We start from the raw sequence: 18446 nt of genomic DNA on the forward strand, positions 1-18446 counted from the left end.
TCACTATTTCTTTTTTATCTTATTATATGAAATATTCTTTTCTCCTCATTGTCATTTGAAAAAAAAGATTTATTTTGCCCTGAACAAGTGGAATTACCATTGTTTAACATTTTATGGTTCAGTCATGTTGCTCCTAATTGCCATATCTGTAAAAATTGAAATATTATATAATTCAAGCAATAAAAACAAAAGAAATAGTGAGTGTGAGACATCATAGATTCTCTCATATGCATGTGGGTAAATTGTGCATACACTATTTTGTGAAAAATAAGCAAAATTTCAAAATGTCATAACTTATTTTACATCCGATTTTGATGAAATTTTCACCATTGTGCTAGCTTAATTTTTCTCTATTGATTGAAATCAACATTTTTCTGGGGAGGACTTGACCTTTAACATTAAAATGACTGTTATGCAACAAGACCCAGGATGGTAGCATTGAGGATTGCAATGCAGGGAACAATATAAATACAGGTGACAATGCCTTTGTGCATGAGGGAATATAAACACACTCCAACAAGTTTGTCATTCATGCAACATCATCCACACAAAATTGCATCCATAAGATGGAACTGTGTTCTATGTAATATTCTCGACACAATCTACTCAACAAGTTGCTAAGATACATTATCTTAATGATCTCAGTATTTGAAATTTCTTATTCATTGTATGATTTCTTTCAAATTTGTCCCATTCGGTGGTTTAATATTTTCTCAACTACCAAGATTGTATTCCCCTTTAAACAAAGCGTTGTGAAATATTTATGATTTTACATTCATCACCTTCCTTTGATATTAAATCAGATGATCATAATGCACAAACACATACAAGTATGACATCCATAACATCTAATTTTTATAAACATTCATTTAATGGAAATTATGCAATTTCAAATAAAAAAGTCATAAATAAATTACAAACCACAATTCTCATGTGAGAAAGTATTCATCAATTGTGTACAACATTGTTTAGTTGTAACGCATTGCAGGATGGAGAAAGGTTTGAAGTGAAAATCTGGGGTCTGTTTCAAAAAGAGTCAAGTTTGAATTAGAGTTGCACTTTATTCCTAGTTGAATGCCAAGTATAACTTATACCTGCACTAGTCAAGTTCCCATAATATGGTCAACAGTGTAGTCAATTTGAGTTGGACATCATATTCCCATTGGCACTAATGCGTTAATTTATTGTCACTCTATTTTATGTAGGAAGCAGCCAACACTTGGTCCAATAAGAAACAAAACCATGTTATCGCATGGATAACCTTTCATGAAGTGCCTTGTCAGTTTTTTACACTTAGGATTTTTCTCTCAGCTAATCAGATACAAGGTTTCAGCAGCTTGAAATAATTTCCAGTGAAAATTACCGACATCTCACTTCATGAACATGTCACCCAGGGGCGGATCCCAGATTTTCCAAAGGGGGGGGGGGCACATTTTTCTGAGGAAGAATTTGACAAGCAAAAAAAAAAACCAAAACAAACATGATTTTCAACCATAAATGAAGGATATTTCATCCCATAAAAAAAAAACAACAAGCACAAAAAAAAGGTCTTCACTTTCAAAAGGGGGGAGGGGGACACCCTTCTGTTTCAACGGCATTTTTACATTACAAATTTTAATTTTGCTTCTCAGCCGTCCATGCCCCCCCCCCTGGATCCGCCAGTAATGTAACCTCTTAATGAGGGTTGGGATGATTTTGAAGCCTCTGTACTGGATAATTCAATTTGGCATCAAGTAACTTCTCTGAAGTCTATTGCCACGTTTCATAGGAACATAGCAACCTTTTAGACTTGAGAAATTGGCTTTTGAAGTGAATAACAACCATTTTGAATATTCTGGTCTGAAAACTAACTACAATTTCTGCTATATATTTGACTTCTAGAAGAATGACCTGTGCAAAATTGACTATACAAATAGAACATGGCACATAAAATCCCGAGACAGATAGACAGTAAGAAAATGTCTGAATGATAAATTCCTCAATATACAGGTAGAGGTGTTGTGGTTTAGTGGATACATCTCTGGACTTTGAACCACAAGGTGTCAAGGGTTCAAAACCCACCGCAGCACTCGTGTCTTTTGGCAAGGTGTTGTGTTCTAAATATGCCACTTGGTACCAGGTAAGAAGAAATTCCTTGACTGCTTGAACAACTGAATAGGGTAGCCAGGGTAATAGTATGCAGCACTTAGAAACATTGTAATAAGCGCTAAATGTTGCATATTATCATTAATATTATATAGCCTCACATCAGTTTCTGTGTTTCTGTTTATGAAACCTTTATGTCTTTTCATGATCCTTCTTCTTTCAAACTGGACGAACCTTTTGATTTCCTGGGTTTGACCTCTCCAGACATGGCAGCCTCTATCTCGGTAGCGTAAGTCTCTCGTATAATCTTGAATGCCTGCTTGGTGGCAAAGGCAATACCTGTAACTGGATCGACATATCTGGCAGGATACCTTGTGATAGGGCACAGCTGTTTAGGGGGAGCCCTCTTTCGACCACGAGGAAAACTCTCCTTAAACAGTTGCGGTTCACTGTATGTTATGAAGTTCCTACAGCACTTTTCCGCTGATTTTGTCTTTCCCCTTGTTGCTGGATGTGTCAACCTGATAAAATTGAAAATGAAATAGGGATGTTTGAAAATTAAGAAAATGCTTTTACATTGTAAAACTAAATATTTTTGTTCTCTATAGAACATTGAAAAGTTAGTGAACCCCACCAGAAAATGAACATATTTAAAGTGTTCAAGTTCTGCCATGTTTTAGATATTTAATTGTGAAGTCAGGTGATAGAATATTACATTCAATAAAGTTTGTTTCTCTTGGCTCACCAAACATTGAAGTGTCGTTTGAATTTGATACTCAGCATGAAGGAGCACATTTTGTGATGGGTTCACTAACTTTTGAGCACATTTGTACTACCAATGTCCAAATTCTACGATATAAACAAATGAACTAGAATTATTTTTTGTTGGGGAGCAGAGCAGTGTAATTACATACCCTGTTTGCTCCAACTTGTCAACATTAACATCTATTTCCTGGATCTTTGGTTCAACCGGCATTGTAGTGGAATGAAAGCGAATAAATGGCCCTGTGAATCCTTTCTTGAACACTTTCGTCTTTTTCTTCTGTTCTTCTAGCTGTTGGAATAGGTCTACAAAAGAGATAAAAACATAGAAAGTATTGAAATTATGAAATATTATAGAGAAATTAACTTCTGAAGGTTTCAAATGCGAAGATGTGTAGTGGGTTTCACAGTAAACCATGTTGTTTCTTGGGCAACTGCTGGTTCTGAAAAGGACCATCCAAACTCAACATTGTGACAAGTGTGTTCTTGTCATCTTCAGAATGAAGACGACAATATTTTGTCACACTCACAGCCATGCATTCTTCAAAGCTTTCTGTTCATTTCCTAAATCTTTATGTGTCCTGGGCAATCTACAGAAAGGATTCGGTAATTTCTAAGTCATATGTACTAGTATTATTTAATTATACATATCTACATGTGTGCACTTATTTATTTTTTTATCTTTGTCTTTAATCCACAAACTGACTCCCCAACCCCCCCTACAAAATTTTATTTTTCAATCAATTGAAAGTTGTAACACTGATTAGAGATTTGGTCTACAAATAATCCAGAACTCACATAAAGAGTGAAGATTTTTCTTCTCTGTGATCTTAGCCTCGGCAAGGAGCTCCTCTTGAGTGAGTCGTCTCATCTCTGGAACGTTCTTCTTTGTCTTCTGTTGTTTGATGATCTGTGCTTTGGTCTCGCGCTCTTTGATCCGAAGCTCAAACTCATTCACCCGTTGGATGGTTGACCGTCTGCTTGACTTGCGAACTGAAAAGACAAGAATTTCAACAATATTTTATTTTATGAGGACTTCTCATTAACACTACAAAATACTTCCTGGCTTAATTTTAAAAAAATCTCCCATAGTTGTTCTTGAAAAGAATTGAGCCCACTGATTTCATCCGACATATTTGGGACTCATGAAAAATATAGGATGTAAGAATGACACTTAAAATTTGCTCCTTCAAATAAATAACAAAATAAAGCTACAAACATGTTCACAATTTATATCAACATTGAATAATTATACCAAACACCTAACTAATGCCCTAAATGAAATCTTATAATATAATGGAGATCCTTGAATACATGTCCCTCCATGCCATCATGACTTTATGCCATGCATGCTATATGTGCACATTGGGTTGGTATCAGCTACCCCATTCCTATCAAGGTCAATGTACTGGCTAGCCGGTAATAATTTTGGTCAGCCAAATGGAGTTTCAAGAAGTTACATAAAGCATAGGGGCAACATTTATCTACAGCTTAGTAACATCCCAACTCAAGGATTCATAGATTTGAAAGTTAAAACCTTACTGAGGAAGTTCATTCAGCCAGTCCCATCAAGGTTGGCAAAACATTCCGTCTCAAGCTTTAAAGGTCAAGTCCATCCCAGAAAAATGTTGATTTGAATAAAAGTTGAAAAATCAAACAAGCATAGCGCTGAAAATTTCATCAAAATTTGATGTAAAATAAGAATGTTATGACATTTTAAAGTTTCGCTTATTTTTCACAAAAGAGTGATATGCACAACTCAATGCAATCCAAATGAGTCAGTCGATGATGTCCATCACTATTTCTTTTGTTTTTTATTATTTGAATTATTCAACATTTCATTTTTACAGATTTGACTATAAGGACCCTGACCGAACCATATAGTATTAATCAATGCTAATTCCACATGTTCAGGGAGAAATTAATCGTTTCACTTGACAATGAGGAGAAAATTAAAATATTTCATATTTCGTATAATAAAATACAAAAGAAATAGTGAGTGGATGATGTCATCAGTCTCCTCATTTGCATACCGACCAGGATGTGCATATAACTGTTTTGTGATATTAAGCTAAACTTTAAAAACGTCATAACCCTCTTATTTTACAGCTGATTTTGATGAAATTTTCAGTGTTGTGTTTGTTGGATTTTTCTGTTTTTATTCAAATCATTTTTTGGTTGGAGTGGACTTGTCCTCAGAGATCTCATTTGGACTAAAGACTTTAAAATGGCACGTACCTGAACTGGAATCTTCCTTGGAGTAATGTTTCTTCTTCTTACTGCTTGGTGTGGTAATTTTCGCTTTCTTTTCCTTTGGGGTGTGACTTGTGGGAGATTTCTTCATGACAGGCTTCTTGGCAGGCTCCTGGAATAGGAAGATATGTATAGTAAAGTCAAACTCGAGAAGTTGCGACAAGAAAACATTTTGAGAGGGCTTTGCAATAGCGGACTGTACAGTACTTCTGACATTTCCTACCATTATTTCAGCAATCTCATACTTTTACATTCTTGGTGAAGAAAATCTGAATTGCAATTTCATTTCATAAAATACAAAAAGAAAAGCAGGTACATGACATTAACTCCCTCTTTTTAAGTGATGACATGCACAGAAGTGTTTTAATGTAAAAATAAATCAAATATACTGTACCTTACCTTTGTTATTTTTAAAATCCAATTATCAGTACATGTTTACATGGGGGAAATTACATAAGGGAAACTGAATGTGTGATCCTTCAGTACAGATGGTCACAAGAGCAATTTTTACTATCTGTATACCTTGAAAAAAATATCAGAAAACAGTATACAACGATTGAATTTTTTTTTAAAGTAAGGTTTTATAGAGAAAAGGTGGTGAAACTATAACTTTGACAAGGGATAAGAGAGGGGTCTAACCTTGTAGGATTTGGTAACCACTCTTCGTTTTCTCTTTGGTCCATCATCATCACTATCACTGATTGGTTCATCATCCTCTGGGGCATCAATATCACTATCAGATGATGAATCTGCTTCACTCTCCTCACTAGAATATTCCTCATCACCGGATTCCTGGAGTAATCACATATAACAGAACATATCAACACCAATCGGGTATTATTCAGAAATTGGTCATCAAGATGTTTTAAAACAGTGGTCTATCTGCATTTGAACTAAGGGGAAATTAGCAACTCTAATGTACAGTGTATTTGTAGTTATATATTTGTAATTAGTCGATAATGATCCTGTCCTGAATCTTTTTATATTATTTTATGTAGGAATCAGTTTACAATGAGGTGATTTTTCCTCCTTTTTTAGGTGGAAAAGTAAAAGTAATTTTTATTCCAATCCATATGTACATGTAGGATTTACATTTGAGTCTGATAGCAGCACATATCAATGAACAAATTAATATTTAGCCTAGATATTATGAAAAAATGTGTATGTAGTCGGTCTACACTCTTTGCAATAAAATTATCTTATTCAATAAATGTCTAGTTTTCACATGAACTGGCATATATGTAAGTCAGTGTAAGTCAAACTCTTGATGCCACATAGAAAGTTCACTTTAGAAGAATTCATCTTAATAGAATAAGCAAATAATACCCGTTTTTAACCATTTTATCGGTAATGTAACTTTGAATTCTTTCGGAGAGTAGACTCGTGCAAAGTTAAAATTTTGCAGACTGATTATGCTAAAGCATACATTTCCATAGTTACCAGCCTGAAAATGCAAGCTTTAATAGTCTCAAATGAGTTAACTATACTGTTTACTTTAAAGTAATCCTCACCTCCTGGAAACCTCCGTAAGTTGTTTTATAGAATTCATCCTCTTGTTCTTCAGCAAGGAGTCTGTGCATCTTGCTGCCAGCATTGGCACGCTTTTCTCTCGTCTGGACCAGTGACATGTTTATAATAGTGTGATTCTCTAATGGACTGTGGTATAAGATATGAGAACAAAAATAAAATTAGAAAAATAATACCAGTGCTGGTTGAAAGTGAAGACCTTTTTTATTGCTTGTTCCTTTTTTTTTTGGGGGGGGGGGGGACGAAATACCCTTAATTGTTAGTTAAAAACCTTTTTTTTTTTCGCCTGTCAAATTTTTCCCCTTTTTGCCCCTTTTTGGAAAATCCTGGATCCGCCCCTGCTGGTTATCGTCTGTGAACCTATTTCATTTCAAAAATTGTTCCAAAAAAATCTGAACTTCTCAACAAGCATCAACTTTCAAGCAAACGCCATCTTTACCTGCACATGTCCTTAGAGACTTAGAGTTAATTGTGATAAAAACCAATCCCATGGCATTTCAACCTCCATCTGATACAATTATTTCACCTTTGACTGCCTTACATGTACATGTAATTCTTTTCTAAATAAAGGCAAGCTAACATTAGATTACCTCGAGCGAAGTTCGTGCAGGCTCCACTCCACTTCACTACCGCTATACTACGCTCCACCTACCCGAACTTCGAGATTGTGAACTGGATCTGATAATCCGAGTGACAAAGGTGGGATTTTATTGGGGGGAATATAAAATTCATGCAACATCATGATCTTTAGCTTAAAAACAATTAAAACTAATATTCTTACTTTACACTTTCACTTCTTTTCCATGCCCCTATCAGTCTCAAAATTGGTGATTTAGAGCCAATATGAAGTTCCTCACACATATATTCGCTGCATATTTCAAAGCATCGCATGCGGATGCAATATGCCCGAGGTACCGGGTCGGTTCGAGCTCAGACCCTCGCACATGCGATGTTTTGAAATCAGCAGCGAATTGAGGAACTTCATGTTGCCTTGGCTCTAAATCACCAATTTTATATTTTCCCCCCATAAAATCCCACCTTTGTCGCTCGAATATCAGATCGAGTTCACGGTCTCGAAGTTCCGGTAGATGGAGCGTAGTGTAGCGACTAGCGGTAGTGAAGTGGAGTGGAGCCTGCACAAACTTCGCTCAAGGTAACGTTAGGCCTAGATCTAATTGAAGTTGAAAAGTGTGCAGAGCCAGAAGTCGCAAAAGCCAAGGCAAAAGTCAATGACAATTAATGATTCATACCAAGACACAAACGAGATTGCGAACAGAATTTCATGATATAAGGTAACAATTAGAATGTAGCTTGGTTCAGTCGCTCTTCTCACTCTCTCATTCTCAACACCAGCAAATTCACTCAAACGTGAACCGCTGAGGCTCGGCAAACTGGCGCGGTGCGAAATGGCCGGCTGCTGCCGGACACGGACCAGGCCAGGCTGCGGAGAAACTTCCCGCCGAACCGCGTCAACGTCCGCGGCGGCCTACGGTACGCCCTGGGCCTGGCCCCTGACCGGGCGACCGGGCTGACGCCGGGCTGCAACCTTCAAACGTTAAGTGTGCAATATATTCAATTTCGCAAACTCTCTAACTCATACTTCAGATTTAAAAATGGTTAACGAATGTCATATACACTTTGATTCACTAAAAACTTGTGAAAATGTTACCAGAAGAGTGAAAAAATGAAGAAACTAAACGCCGACTCGTGTAAAGATTTTTTTCCTGCAGGATACATGTACCGTACCGGTAATTGCATCAGTGCACGGCAAAGGTGTAGTACCGGTACGGTACCGTATGCGCATACCGTATATACCGTATGCGTACGAACCGTACTACGAAAAATAACACACTTGTGCATCCAACAAGCAAGGTTGAACTGACTGGGATTTGCGTTAACTTTTTCTTCAAACAAACTAATAATCAACAAAGATAAAGAAATGCCGTTTTTCAACAAAACCCCACACCTCGGGGCTGCCATATTAGGAGCTACGATGGGCAGTGTCGGGACTGTAATACCATTTATGATGTCTCTTTCGCCCTTCTCAGTCTCAGCATCAAGCGGAAATGGAGCTGGAGAGACCCCCAGAGCTTCGGCTTGCAAGGATGCCTCTATTCCGCTGGTTACACGTGATGATTTGGAGCTTAAGTTTGTGCAGATTTTGTTTAGACATGGTGCTAGAACGCCACTAGGATCTGGATGTATCCCAAAGTCTGAGCAGGTAAGATGTTTAAATTGACCATGTCACAGCAATCTAAGTAAATGAGTTGAATTTTATTTTCACTCTTCGCATTAAAGTGCAACTGCCAGTGCACTCACACAACATGCGAGGTTAGTAATACTAACCTCGCACAACGCATGTGGTTTCATAGTGGACTTTGACGTTTTCATTCATCACACGAATGTGAGGGAATGAAAAACGCCAAACATTTCAGTATTTCTCCACTAATGGAAATTTGTTTTTATGATTTAACTTTTTTTTAAATGAATTGGAAATTATTTATAAAAGTGTTTTTATCGCTTACCTCCAAGTCTCAACCAGGATACTCCGTTCGATCCGTCCTTAATACTGCGGTGGAAAGTACGCAAACAACAATCGAAAAGCAATTTTTCGTATCGAACATTCTCAATTCAAGTCGTCAGCGCATAATAGGAAATTGTACCAAAAATCAACAGGTTGCATCTCATGTATATACTTATTGGTAAAGTACGCCATCTTTTGACAAGATGATGATGAAAGTGGATTGAACGAGCAAGAAAATAATGCTGATCGCCTAGAATGCAGCTAGCTTGCAACACCGTAAACAAAGGTACGGTAGGCACTTAAGAACCAAGTTTGAAAGGACACTCGTAAAATTACGTCACTCTCGCGATGAATAATCATTAGATCGTGGACGTGCGTGTTCAATAAAAACTCTCTGCATGCATGCACTCAGTGTGTATTGAATACGCACGACCACGATCTAATGAATATTCATCGGCGAGAGTGACATAATTTTACGAGTATCCTTTCAAACTTGGTTCTTAAGTGCCTACCGACTTTGAAATAATATCGCGCGCCCTCTTTAGGCAAAAGTTGATATCAACGCTGATCAAGAGGCATCTACGTGAAGATCACGAAAAATGCTCTTATTTTATTAAAACAAACAGCAAGGAGAATTCAACAAACGATCCATATGGTTCGGTAAGTGTCATAGCTCAAATATAATGCTTAGCTACGATGTAAAGTCATAGTTATTTTAGTAAAAAGGGTGTGAAAGATTCGCGTGCACCGGTGCATATGAATCCTTCACACACGAGACGATTTGAACCCTTGAGTGCTGCAAGTGACCAGCAGCCAACAATTTGCACTTGCGCTTGTTGCAGGGGAGGGGGGGGAAAGGAAGGAAGGAAAGGGGGAAGTATGAAATAAACACAGAAAAGGAACAGTAAAAAGAAAGATAATAGTAAGAAAGGAAGGAATCAAGAAAGAAAGAAAAGGAAGGAACTTCCTTCAAGGAAGGAAAGAAAGAAAAGACAATTTAAACGAAAGAAAGAAGAAATGAAAGGAAGAAAGAGAAAGAATGGAAGATAGAAAAGATTCTTTACCAGAGCTACCAAGTCTCACGCATAATGCGTGAGACTCAAGCATTTTGGACTCTTGTTCATCCCCTCAAATCTCTGTCTCACGCAACTATCGTGGCCTATCCCCATATACATTGTACACAATGTCTGTGATCTCACTCAGATTCACAGAAAATCTCACGCATAGCTGGTCTTTGAACTTGGCATCTCTGCTTTAATGGAAAGAGATGAAAGAAAGGAAAGGACAGAGAAAATCAAATGAAGGAGCTGGTAGTGGGAAAGAAAAGATGATGGAAGAAAGTAGGAGAGAAAGAATGAAAGGAAAATCTATGAAAGGAACTCTCATGTGATCATCATTATGTGATTTCTACAGTAGCGGTCTTGGATTAATTTGGGAGAGATTCTCCCATCCAACTGTATGAGAGGTGATCTGCCACATTTGATATGATTTCATATGGTTTTTCAAAATAGGGATATGAATTATAAGCAAATTTGATATTGTATATCCTACATAGATTGAATCCTGTATATTAATTGGTTCGAATAGCATCATGTGACCAAATATATTTCAACTACTATAGTATAATGTTTCGTGACGTCAGACCTCAATATATTTTTCGCTATACCAATATTCTGACATCCTTATTTCAGAAAACTGGGTATTTAGCTAAACTCTCGGGTGCACCCGACCAACCTCAGATAAATAATTCCACTATACTTTCTCAAAGCCTGATATTTTATTGTAACTTTTTACTGTAGTTTCAATTTTTTTTTTCATCCAGACATCCACAGACAAAACAACTTGGGTTCTGTCCTTGATAAATCCTTGGTTTGAAAAAAAAATATTGCCTTGTTTTTAATATTATTTCTTTCTTTGATCACTTTGCAAAGCAAGTCATTTTTACTAGTATATATTCCCATATATACTGACATCCCCAAAACTACATGTATATGTAGCAAAGGTGTTTGTGACTTTGATTACAGTATCTCTAATTGATGCATGCTTGTATTGAGCAGAAATAATCTTTGTTTGTATACCAGCAAAACTTATATAGGTTTATGGTGGATGAGGTTGCTACTTTGATGGATGGGGTCAAACCGATTTATTTTTTATTATAATTGTATTTTACATGTACCTGTTCTCAATAGTTCATCAGAAATCATATTCCTTTTTTGTCTTATCATATATCTAGGCCAGTGATAGTGCTACATGTATCATCATTAAATGAACTCAATCATCACTACCATTTTCATCATCATTCTCACCATCAATATATTTATAGTGTTCTTTTATTATAAATGAGATTGCACAGTGAACACACTTTAGGTGGTTTGTTATGCCTTTTCTAATTTGATTTTATTTAACTTAAAATACAATATCTCTGTTGAACAGAGAAGTAGCCTAATGTCATGAATTCTTATGCAAAAGAAAATGCAACAACAAATAAGATAGAGAGCATGTGTGTGTGTGTATTTGAGTTTTGTCAGACGTGTATCAATCAGATATGATTATTTACGTCTGGGACCGACCTTTAACGTCACTATCCGAAAGACATGACCAGGGCTCGAACCTCGAACCTCTGCATCAGTTTGTAACTTCCCCACAGCTTGGATTACAGGCAGCACTATTTACAAGTAGGCTTGCATAAAAGATGTTGAAAGAAAATAAATGCTACATTGGACTTTCAGATAGTTACTTATTGATCGAACCTGACAATCACTGTATTAAGCTTAATACAGTATGTGTACATAAATTAATCTGTTCACTGGTCAACAGTGTACTTTTTATATTTCAAGAGTTTGGTGAACTTAAATCAATTTTTAGCCTTCGCAGATTGAATGGAAATAGTGGGAAATTAAATGAATTATACTGTGTCATTTCAAATGAACTTGAAGAATGCAAGATTATTAATCAAACATTTCTTTTTTATCATTATTTCAGAGCGTTTGGGATAAAGATACTTTATTCCAAGGAGAAGCTGATCTATGCATTGATTACAAAGTTAGGGCTTTAGATGGAAGGCCACAGCCTGAATGGAAAATTGAGCAGTACTACAGAAAGGCTCCACTAAAGGTATGTTTGTTACAAGTACATTATATTCACACATTTGGATGAGTTTCATTAATCATGTGGTTACAAAATTTCAAGTTTCAAATAACTTTACAAACAAATGCAATCTAGGCTTCCTGTGCTTTAGTCAAGCCAGTCACCAGTGTGCAGGAGATGCAATATTTTTGCACATACATTTAGGCAGACCAATAGAATAAAGAAATTCAAATCAAAGTGTCATAGTTAACCAGCTTCATCAGAACAAAATTTAATAAAACTTTCATATTAGATTTTAATCAACCAGGTTGGACTCTACATTTTTACTTTATTTCATTATTATTCTTTTTTTTTTTTTGGGGGGGGGGGCCTAAAGACAATTGTTTAATTAAATGTGTACATATGTGCAACCATATTTTTTAATGTACTTTTATAGCACTACAGGCAAATAGATTCAAGCATGCAGAAATGATCCCACTGTGTAATCTTATTGCCATAGTTCTGGTTGGTTGATTACAGATTTGAAATTAGTATATGAAAGTTTTAATGTACATGTATATAGGGAAATTCAGTTCCAGCAAACCAGAACTATTCATAGTATTTTTATCAAAATTCTTTTCGATTTTTGGAAATTTTGAATTTCTTATGAGCTGGAGACACATTTTATAGATTTGTGTTTTGCCAAATGATACGTTTAGATTACAGTGTTACATTATTTTTCAAACAATATTGATGTTCTAAGGACAAACTGCACTGCATTTCATTGAAACCAGCAAACAAACAGGTTTACATGTAACCATATTTTCCTTGTGTCTGTAATACTCAGGGTGGATCTTTTAAAGGTCAACTTACAGCCAAAGGTATGAAACAAGCCAATGATCTTGGAAAGGAATTGAGAAGACATTACATGGAGAAACTTGGATTCCTACCCAAGGAATTCAATCCACAACTGGTATAGTAAGTGTTTAGTAGAACCAAACCAGTTTCATGAGGGTTAAATATAATAATGAAGCGCCTATTTATCGAGTATGATTTTTTTTTTCCAAAGTACAAATTCTGTTTCTAGCCCAAATCTAAAATTAATTATAATTATATTACTGATTGAAGTCAATTAATTTTATGTTGTCTGTAATCAGTATGGTATATCCAACCATTTCCATTTAAGAAACAGGTAAGAACAAAGAGTTAAAAACGAAATAAAATAAATACAAAATATCAAATAAAACCATTGAAATACACCAAATTTAAACACACTTTATAAGAATTGCCCAAGGAGTCTCTGAACGAAAATTAGCAGTTCAGTTGCATCAATCAGTGATTGACAGCCAAATTTGAATTTAATGCTGCATGAATAGTGAAATTTAGCTATGCAACCCTATAGATTACATTATTTTCTACCATCCAATTTATTATCATGAGCAGCCAAGATCTTAGAGAAGTCCTAAAATACAGATGTAATGGTTATCAAGTATGGCCAATCACACAACTAGAATGACAGGTTATTAGTTCAAGGTCAGAGGTCATTGCACTTTGATGAATATTTATATAAAAAATGATTATAATTTAGATATTTTTATCATATTTAAAGAAACTTGTATGACCTAAATAGCATAAATTTAAGGTCAAAGGTCATCTGAGGTAAATAACTCAGTAAGTTATTATTATATTTTTCACAAAATTAAGACATTAATATACCTTTTCTTGTTTTTATTTCTTTTCCACCATGTGTGGTGAGGAGAATTGTATCATTTACATTGTTTTAACTTTGGTTTAAAATTCTCTTATTTTTACTACAGTACCAGATCAACCAATATAAATAGAACATTGCAGTCACTTGGATGTTTGCTTGGTGGTTTATATGGTGATACTATTTCAGCCAAAGAGTGTAAGATTGATCATTAATTCATGAAAATTCTAAAATAGTAATTAGAATGCTTGTTTATTATTTTAGGATGATATTAGACATTGAAAGATAATTTGATTTGATCTTTGCAAACACTAAAGTTACAGATAATTCGGTCTTTTGCTTCCCTCTCATTTCATCAATAACCCATCAATATTAGATTATGATATTTCAAAAATTTGATTCAAGAAGAAATAGAGATAATATCATGTTTAGCACTGTAGAGCTTTATGACTTTTACTGGTGTAATAGCAATTAACATATAGCATATTGTACATTTGATGTAAAATATCTTAAATCTAGTTAATGATTTTCATAAGAAAGACATGCAAGTATGCACTCACGACCAGTGTCTCATTCAAAACTCATTTCTACAAATCTTTCAATTTAATTTCAATTAATTTCATTTAGAATTAAAAATAATTACTAGGTTAATATATCTATACAATAAAATAGAATGTGGAGACAGCTTGGAAGAACATTGAAGTCTTATGAAATGCTGCCACCAAAGATACGAACAATTAAACCAAGTAATATACAAGAACAAATGAACCAGTTTTTTAATATTCCCTTATCCCCTAACTTATGTAGTTACTGCCCCCCCCCTTTTCTTTCCTTGTTATTCAAACCTATTTTGCCATTCTTTATATGGTCTAGATTGTCTTACTTTACTTTTAATTACATACGATTAAGATTATTATAAATTCATCCTAAGGGACTTACAATTACAAGCTTCGCTTTTTAATAAGTCCCTCATTTTCATTTTCAAATTATAACTGTAATCTATAATTTGTCATTTGTCTAATCAAAATGTATGTGGAACAAGAGGAATTGTATATATTCCATCTATTTCCTACGAATTTGTTAATTAAGTATTCTTATGACACTTATTCTGTTTTATACATTCATACATATATGTATATATATGTTTGTTATGTTTATTATCAGAAAATGGAAATGAAATAAACTAAACTGAAACTGAACTGAAATGACAAGAGAGCATATTTCAAATGAGTAACAAGATGATACATATGATACATAATATAAAGAACAAAATGTGTGAGCATCCATTTTTAACCAAATATTTTTGTATTGCAACTTTGCATTCTACCGATGTGATATGGCAGTATTATTCCCAATTAATGAGTACAGTACCTCATATGAATATCAGTTACGTGTTTAATCAATCATAGGCCTTGAATCATTACATGCAGCACGTAATGCTCAAGGGAGTGCAAGATTTAATGTTACTTTTATCCTTTTCTAACAGTACCAGTGACGTTTTATGTGGATGAAGGCATGGAAGAAATCTTGTACCCAAACAGACAGCGTTGTGGTCAACTGTCCCACCATTACAAATCTGTCTTCACGGATATGTTTTGGGTTCCAGAAATGGGTCAGACATTCGATCAATTTGCCACAATCCTTGATTTGAGTGATGAGGAGAAAAAGAAATTAGACTTCATCAATCTGAGGGATGAGGTCACTGCTAGATTAGTAAGTTGCTTAAATAATTTTTTTATGTTTTACACTTACAGTTCCTATGTGATGAAGAAAAATATGAAACACTTATAAATGTTTTCTAAACAACAATGTAGATGTACAGTAGTACTGTAGAATATTAAGGGGAGGAATGGGATATGAAGAAGGCTTAATACCCTATAAACATAGATATATTGATAAGGTTTAGGGATAAGATTGAATGTAATTGAGTCAAAGAAATTTAAAATGATTAGTATTCAGTACAAAACTTTTTAGTGTACTGTACAAATACCAAAAACTAAACAGTTTTTTCAAACCATATTATGCAAGGAATGTCATTTTTCATCTTTTAAGTCTATTGTCTTTTTTAAGAGATTCAATTTCAGCAAATTTCCCTACCAAAATCTTTGCCTTGTGTATACAGGAAGTTTCTTACCCTCTTTTTCCTGTTGCTTTTAAATAGGAACATTGCAAGGAAGTGCCTGACTTTGTTATGAATGTTGTTGATGTGATTGAGAAAAATGCCACCATTCTGATGAAGTTTGTGATTGAAGGCGGCAATCCATCTGAGAGGAATCTCATCAGATTCTCAGCTGGTCCCACAATGCATTACATCACTGAAACAATAGACGCTGCCAACAAGAAGGAGATGTGAGTACCACAACCTCCTTGTGACTTTTGTCACCAAGTAGCGACAGACTGCAATTTTGCTCCGCCTATCATGTTGAAAATAGTACCTCCAAAAACTGTTCAATCTCATGAACCAAACACTTATGTTATAATACAAGTTAAGCAGTATCTGACAGTTTGTTTACTGGACATTCATCCTATAATAGTATACATTATGTTTATGTTGTATATTTTTAAGTTATACATATTTGAATGGTGTATGACATAGCTCCCAATTTGTTTGTATACAAATCCAGTAGGCAACATGAAATGATTTCGTGACCCCCCCAGTCCAAACAATATCTATAACATACTAGATTTTAATTCGTCATGCGGACGAATTAGGTGGTCTGTCCTTATTCTCGCCATCATGATCATTATCACCATGTTCATGCAGATCAATATGATCATCATGATGACAACTGAATGTTCATTATTGATAGAATACTTGTGAAAGATGGGAGATGATAAAGCACTGTGAAAAAAGGTCTATTCAATTTATGACAATACATGTGATATGAAAAAAAAGCAAGTATAATCTGTTTTATCTTTCTAAATTTTAACTTTTAAAAAAGGATAAAGAATAAAGGATCATGTAAGAGGTGGTAAAAAGAAAAAAAAATGGAAAAAAAAATCATCTTGTTTACCCCAGGACTCGAACCTGCGCCCCCGAGAACGCAAGTCAAGTGCGCTATCCATTGAGCCACGATATTCCCCATAGAGATTACACGTAAGCAATTTTGAGAATTACAATTCCAATTTTGCAAGTGATAAACGGGCATGATCCCGGCATCTGATCAAAAAATGGAGGGAACAGTTGTGAAAGCTTAGAATCTCTGCTACAACATACTAAAAGCTCAGGGAAAACTGACAAGAAAAAATGGAGATATGGCTCACGAAATAGAGGAATGTCGAATCTAGTTTTGAGAAAAAGTCATGTCCAATAGAGATTACACGCAAAATGAGGAAAAATGACATGCCTTTATTATTTGCAATTTTTCAGGATGATTCGTTTATCAAAATGAAAAATAAAGGCAATAACTCAGAAAGAGGAAGACCTAAGCTACAGCTTATCGAAAATTGACCAATATTCACAGAGTTAAATCCTAATTTGCATAATTATTATGACATCATAACAAGGAAAAATGGATATTTTGACTTCTGATGCCATTTTTATGATGTCATGATCAAATTGAGGGACAATGGTGACATGAAATCAAATTTACCACTCATACTCTATCGATATATGAAAACAAAAAATTGGGGGTCAACGGACTAGTTAAAGAGCTACAGTGAATTTGCGATAGGCATGTTTTTCCCATATATGGCCTATAGTGAGAGCTTGCGCACACACATGCTGCAAACTTTAACGGTGCTCAGAATTTTATTATCTACTTCAGATACGCCATACTTACCTATTCCCTTAAATGCCATTCGATCGCCACGCTCGAATACACCCGGCAAAAATTTCTCCTATAAAAGGAGAAAAAGTCTGCAACGCAGACTAGAGCCCTGCACGACAAGGAGGGAAACCCCGCCCTATACTATAAGTACCTTGCGTGCGTGGCTCACTTCCTCTTTCTTTTGCCGGCGCCCGAACCTAACGGTTGTGTGGCGCTTACGCTCAGTTAGAGTTTCTACCCGGTTGGGTCACTCAATAGTCTTGGGGACCGCATGACCGTTACCAAAATCGCGGGAAAAGGGGTCAATTTCAAGGAACGTCCGCGGACAGAACACTCCTCGAAGTAGTGAAAATAGGGGTGCTCACTGTCCTCGATCTGATGGAAATAGGGGTCAGGAAAAAGGGGAGTAAAATCCGTCGCCGAGTCACCAGCCGCAGAGGGCGCGCGCATCATGCTCTGTATCTTTATATGGACAACTCTACATTTATTTTTACAAAGAATTCTACCGTTACTTTTCTTATTTTTCAAGAAAAATAAAGTTCTTTTGGATTATTGTATCAGTATGACTTGGCTCTTGGTCATCTTTAAGGACTGAGCACTCTGACGCCTGTGTTGCAATTTCCTCTAATGAGGAAAGGGTGTTAAATGCCCTGTCCTTGAAATACGGTAAATAGGGGTAAATTTGCGAAATGGGCAAAAGTGTCCTTACAATCTTATAATTAGGGGTGTTTCAAGGTACCATTTTACCGCA

General features: G+C 35.5%; 2 protein-coding genes across 3 annotated transcripts in view; one reads left to right on the plus strand and one right to left on the minus strand.

Moving 5' to 3' along the window:
- Positions 1–2092: 2092 nt before the first annotated feature.
- On the minus strand, positions 2093–8705 carry LOC121411052 (vacuolar protein sorting-associated protein 72 homolog). Of its 2 annotated transcripts, none has more exons than XM_041603534.1 (7): positions 8646–8705; positions 6612–6756; positions 5740–5892; positions 5086–5212; positions 3646–3840; positions 3000–3153; positions 2093–2606 (listed from the first exon to the last, which is right to left on the minus strand). In XM_041603534.1, exons 2-7 carry the CDS (start codon positions 6726–6728, stop codon positions 2288–2290), a joined length of 1065 nt encoding a protein of 354 aa, XP_041459468.1. In that variant the 5' UTR covers positions 6729–6756; positions 8646–8705; the 3' UTR covers positions 2093–2287. The 2 variants fall into 2 exon arrangements, with proteins under 2 accessions (XP_041459468.1, XP_041459467.1); XM_041603533.1 differs by lacking the exon at positions 8646–8705 and adding an exon at positions 8297–8401.
- The window catches only part of LOC121411051 (lysophosphatidic acid phosphatase type 6-like), a 52802-nt gene continuing 42818 nt past the window's right edge, over positions 8463–18446 (plus strand). Inside the window, exons 1-6 of the mRNA XM_041603532.1 lie at positions 8463–8848; positions 12134–12265; positions 13065–13195; positions 14035–14123; positions 15412–15638; positions 16087–16274. Of these exons, the coding sequence (XP_041459466.1) occupies positions 8567–8848; positions 12134–12265; positions 13065–13195; positions 14035–14123; positions 15412–15638; positions 16087–16274 (1049 nt within the window). The 5' untranslated portion in view covers positions 8463–8566. The remainder of the gene's footprint in view (positions 8849–12133; positions 12266–13064; positions 13196–14034; positions 14124–15411; positions 15639–16086; positions 16275–18446) is intronic.

The sequence above is a fragment of the Lytechinus variegatus genome, chromosome 3 (genome assembly GCF_018143015.1).
Source record: "Lytechinus variegatus isolate NC3 chromosome 3, Lvar_3.0, whole genome shotgun sequence".
Classification (NCBI taxonomy): domain Eukaryota; kingdom Metazoa; phylum Echinodermata; class Echinoidea; order Temnopleuroida; family Toxopneustidae; genus Lytechinus; species Lytechinus variegatus.

Coding starts and splice junctions, on each gene's coding strand:
- LOC121411052 (XM_041603533.1), bottom strand. CDS start 8,385: ATGCAATTACCGGTACGGTACATGTATCCTGCAGGAAAAAAATCTTTA. Junction 5,893..6,611: donor CTTACGGAGGTTTCCAGGAG/GTGAGGATTACT, acceptor TGATTACTCCAG/GAATCCGGTGATGAGGAATA. Junction 2,607..2,999: donor GACAAGTTGGAGCAAACAGG/GTATGTAATTAC, acceptor CAATTTTATCAG/GTTGACACATCCAGCAACAA.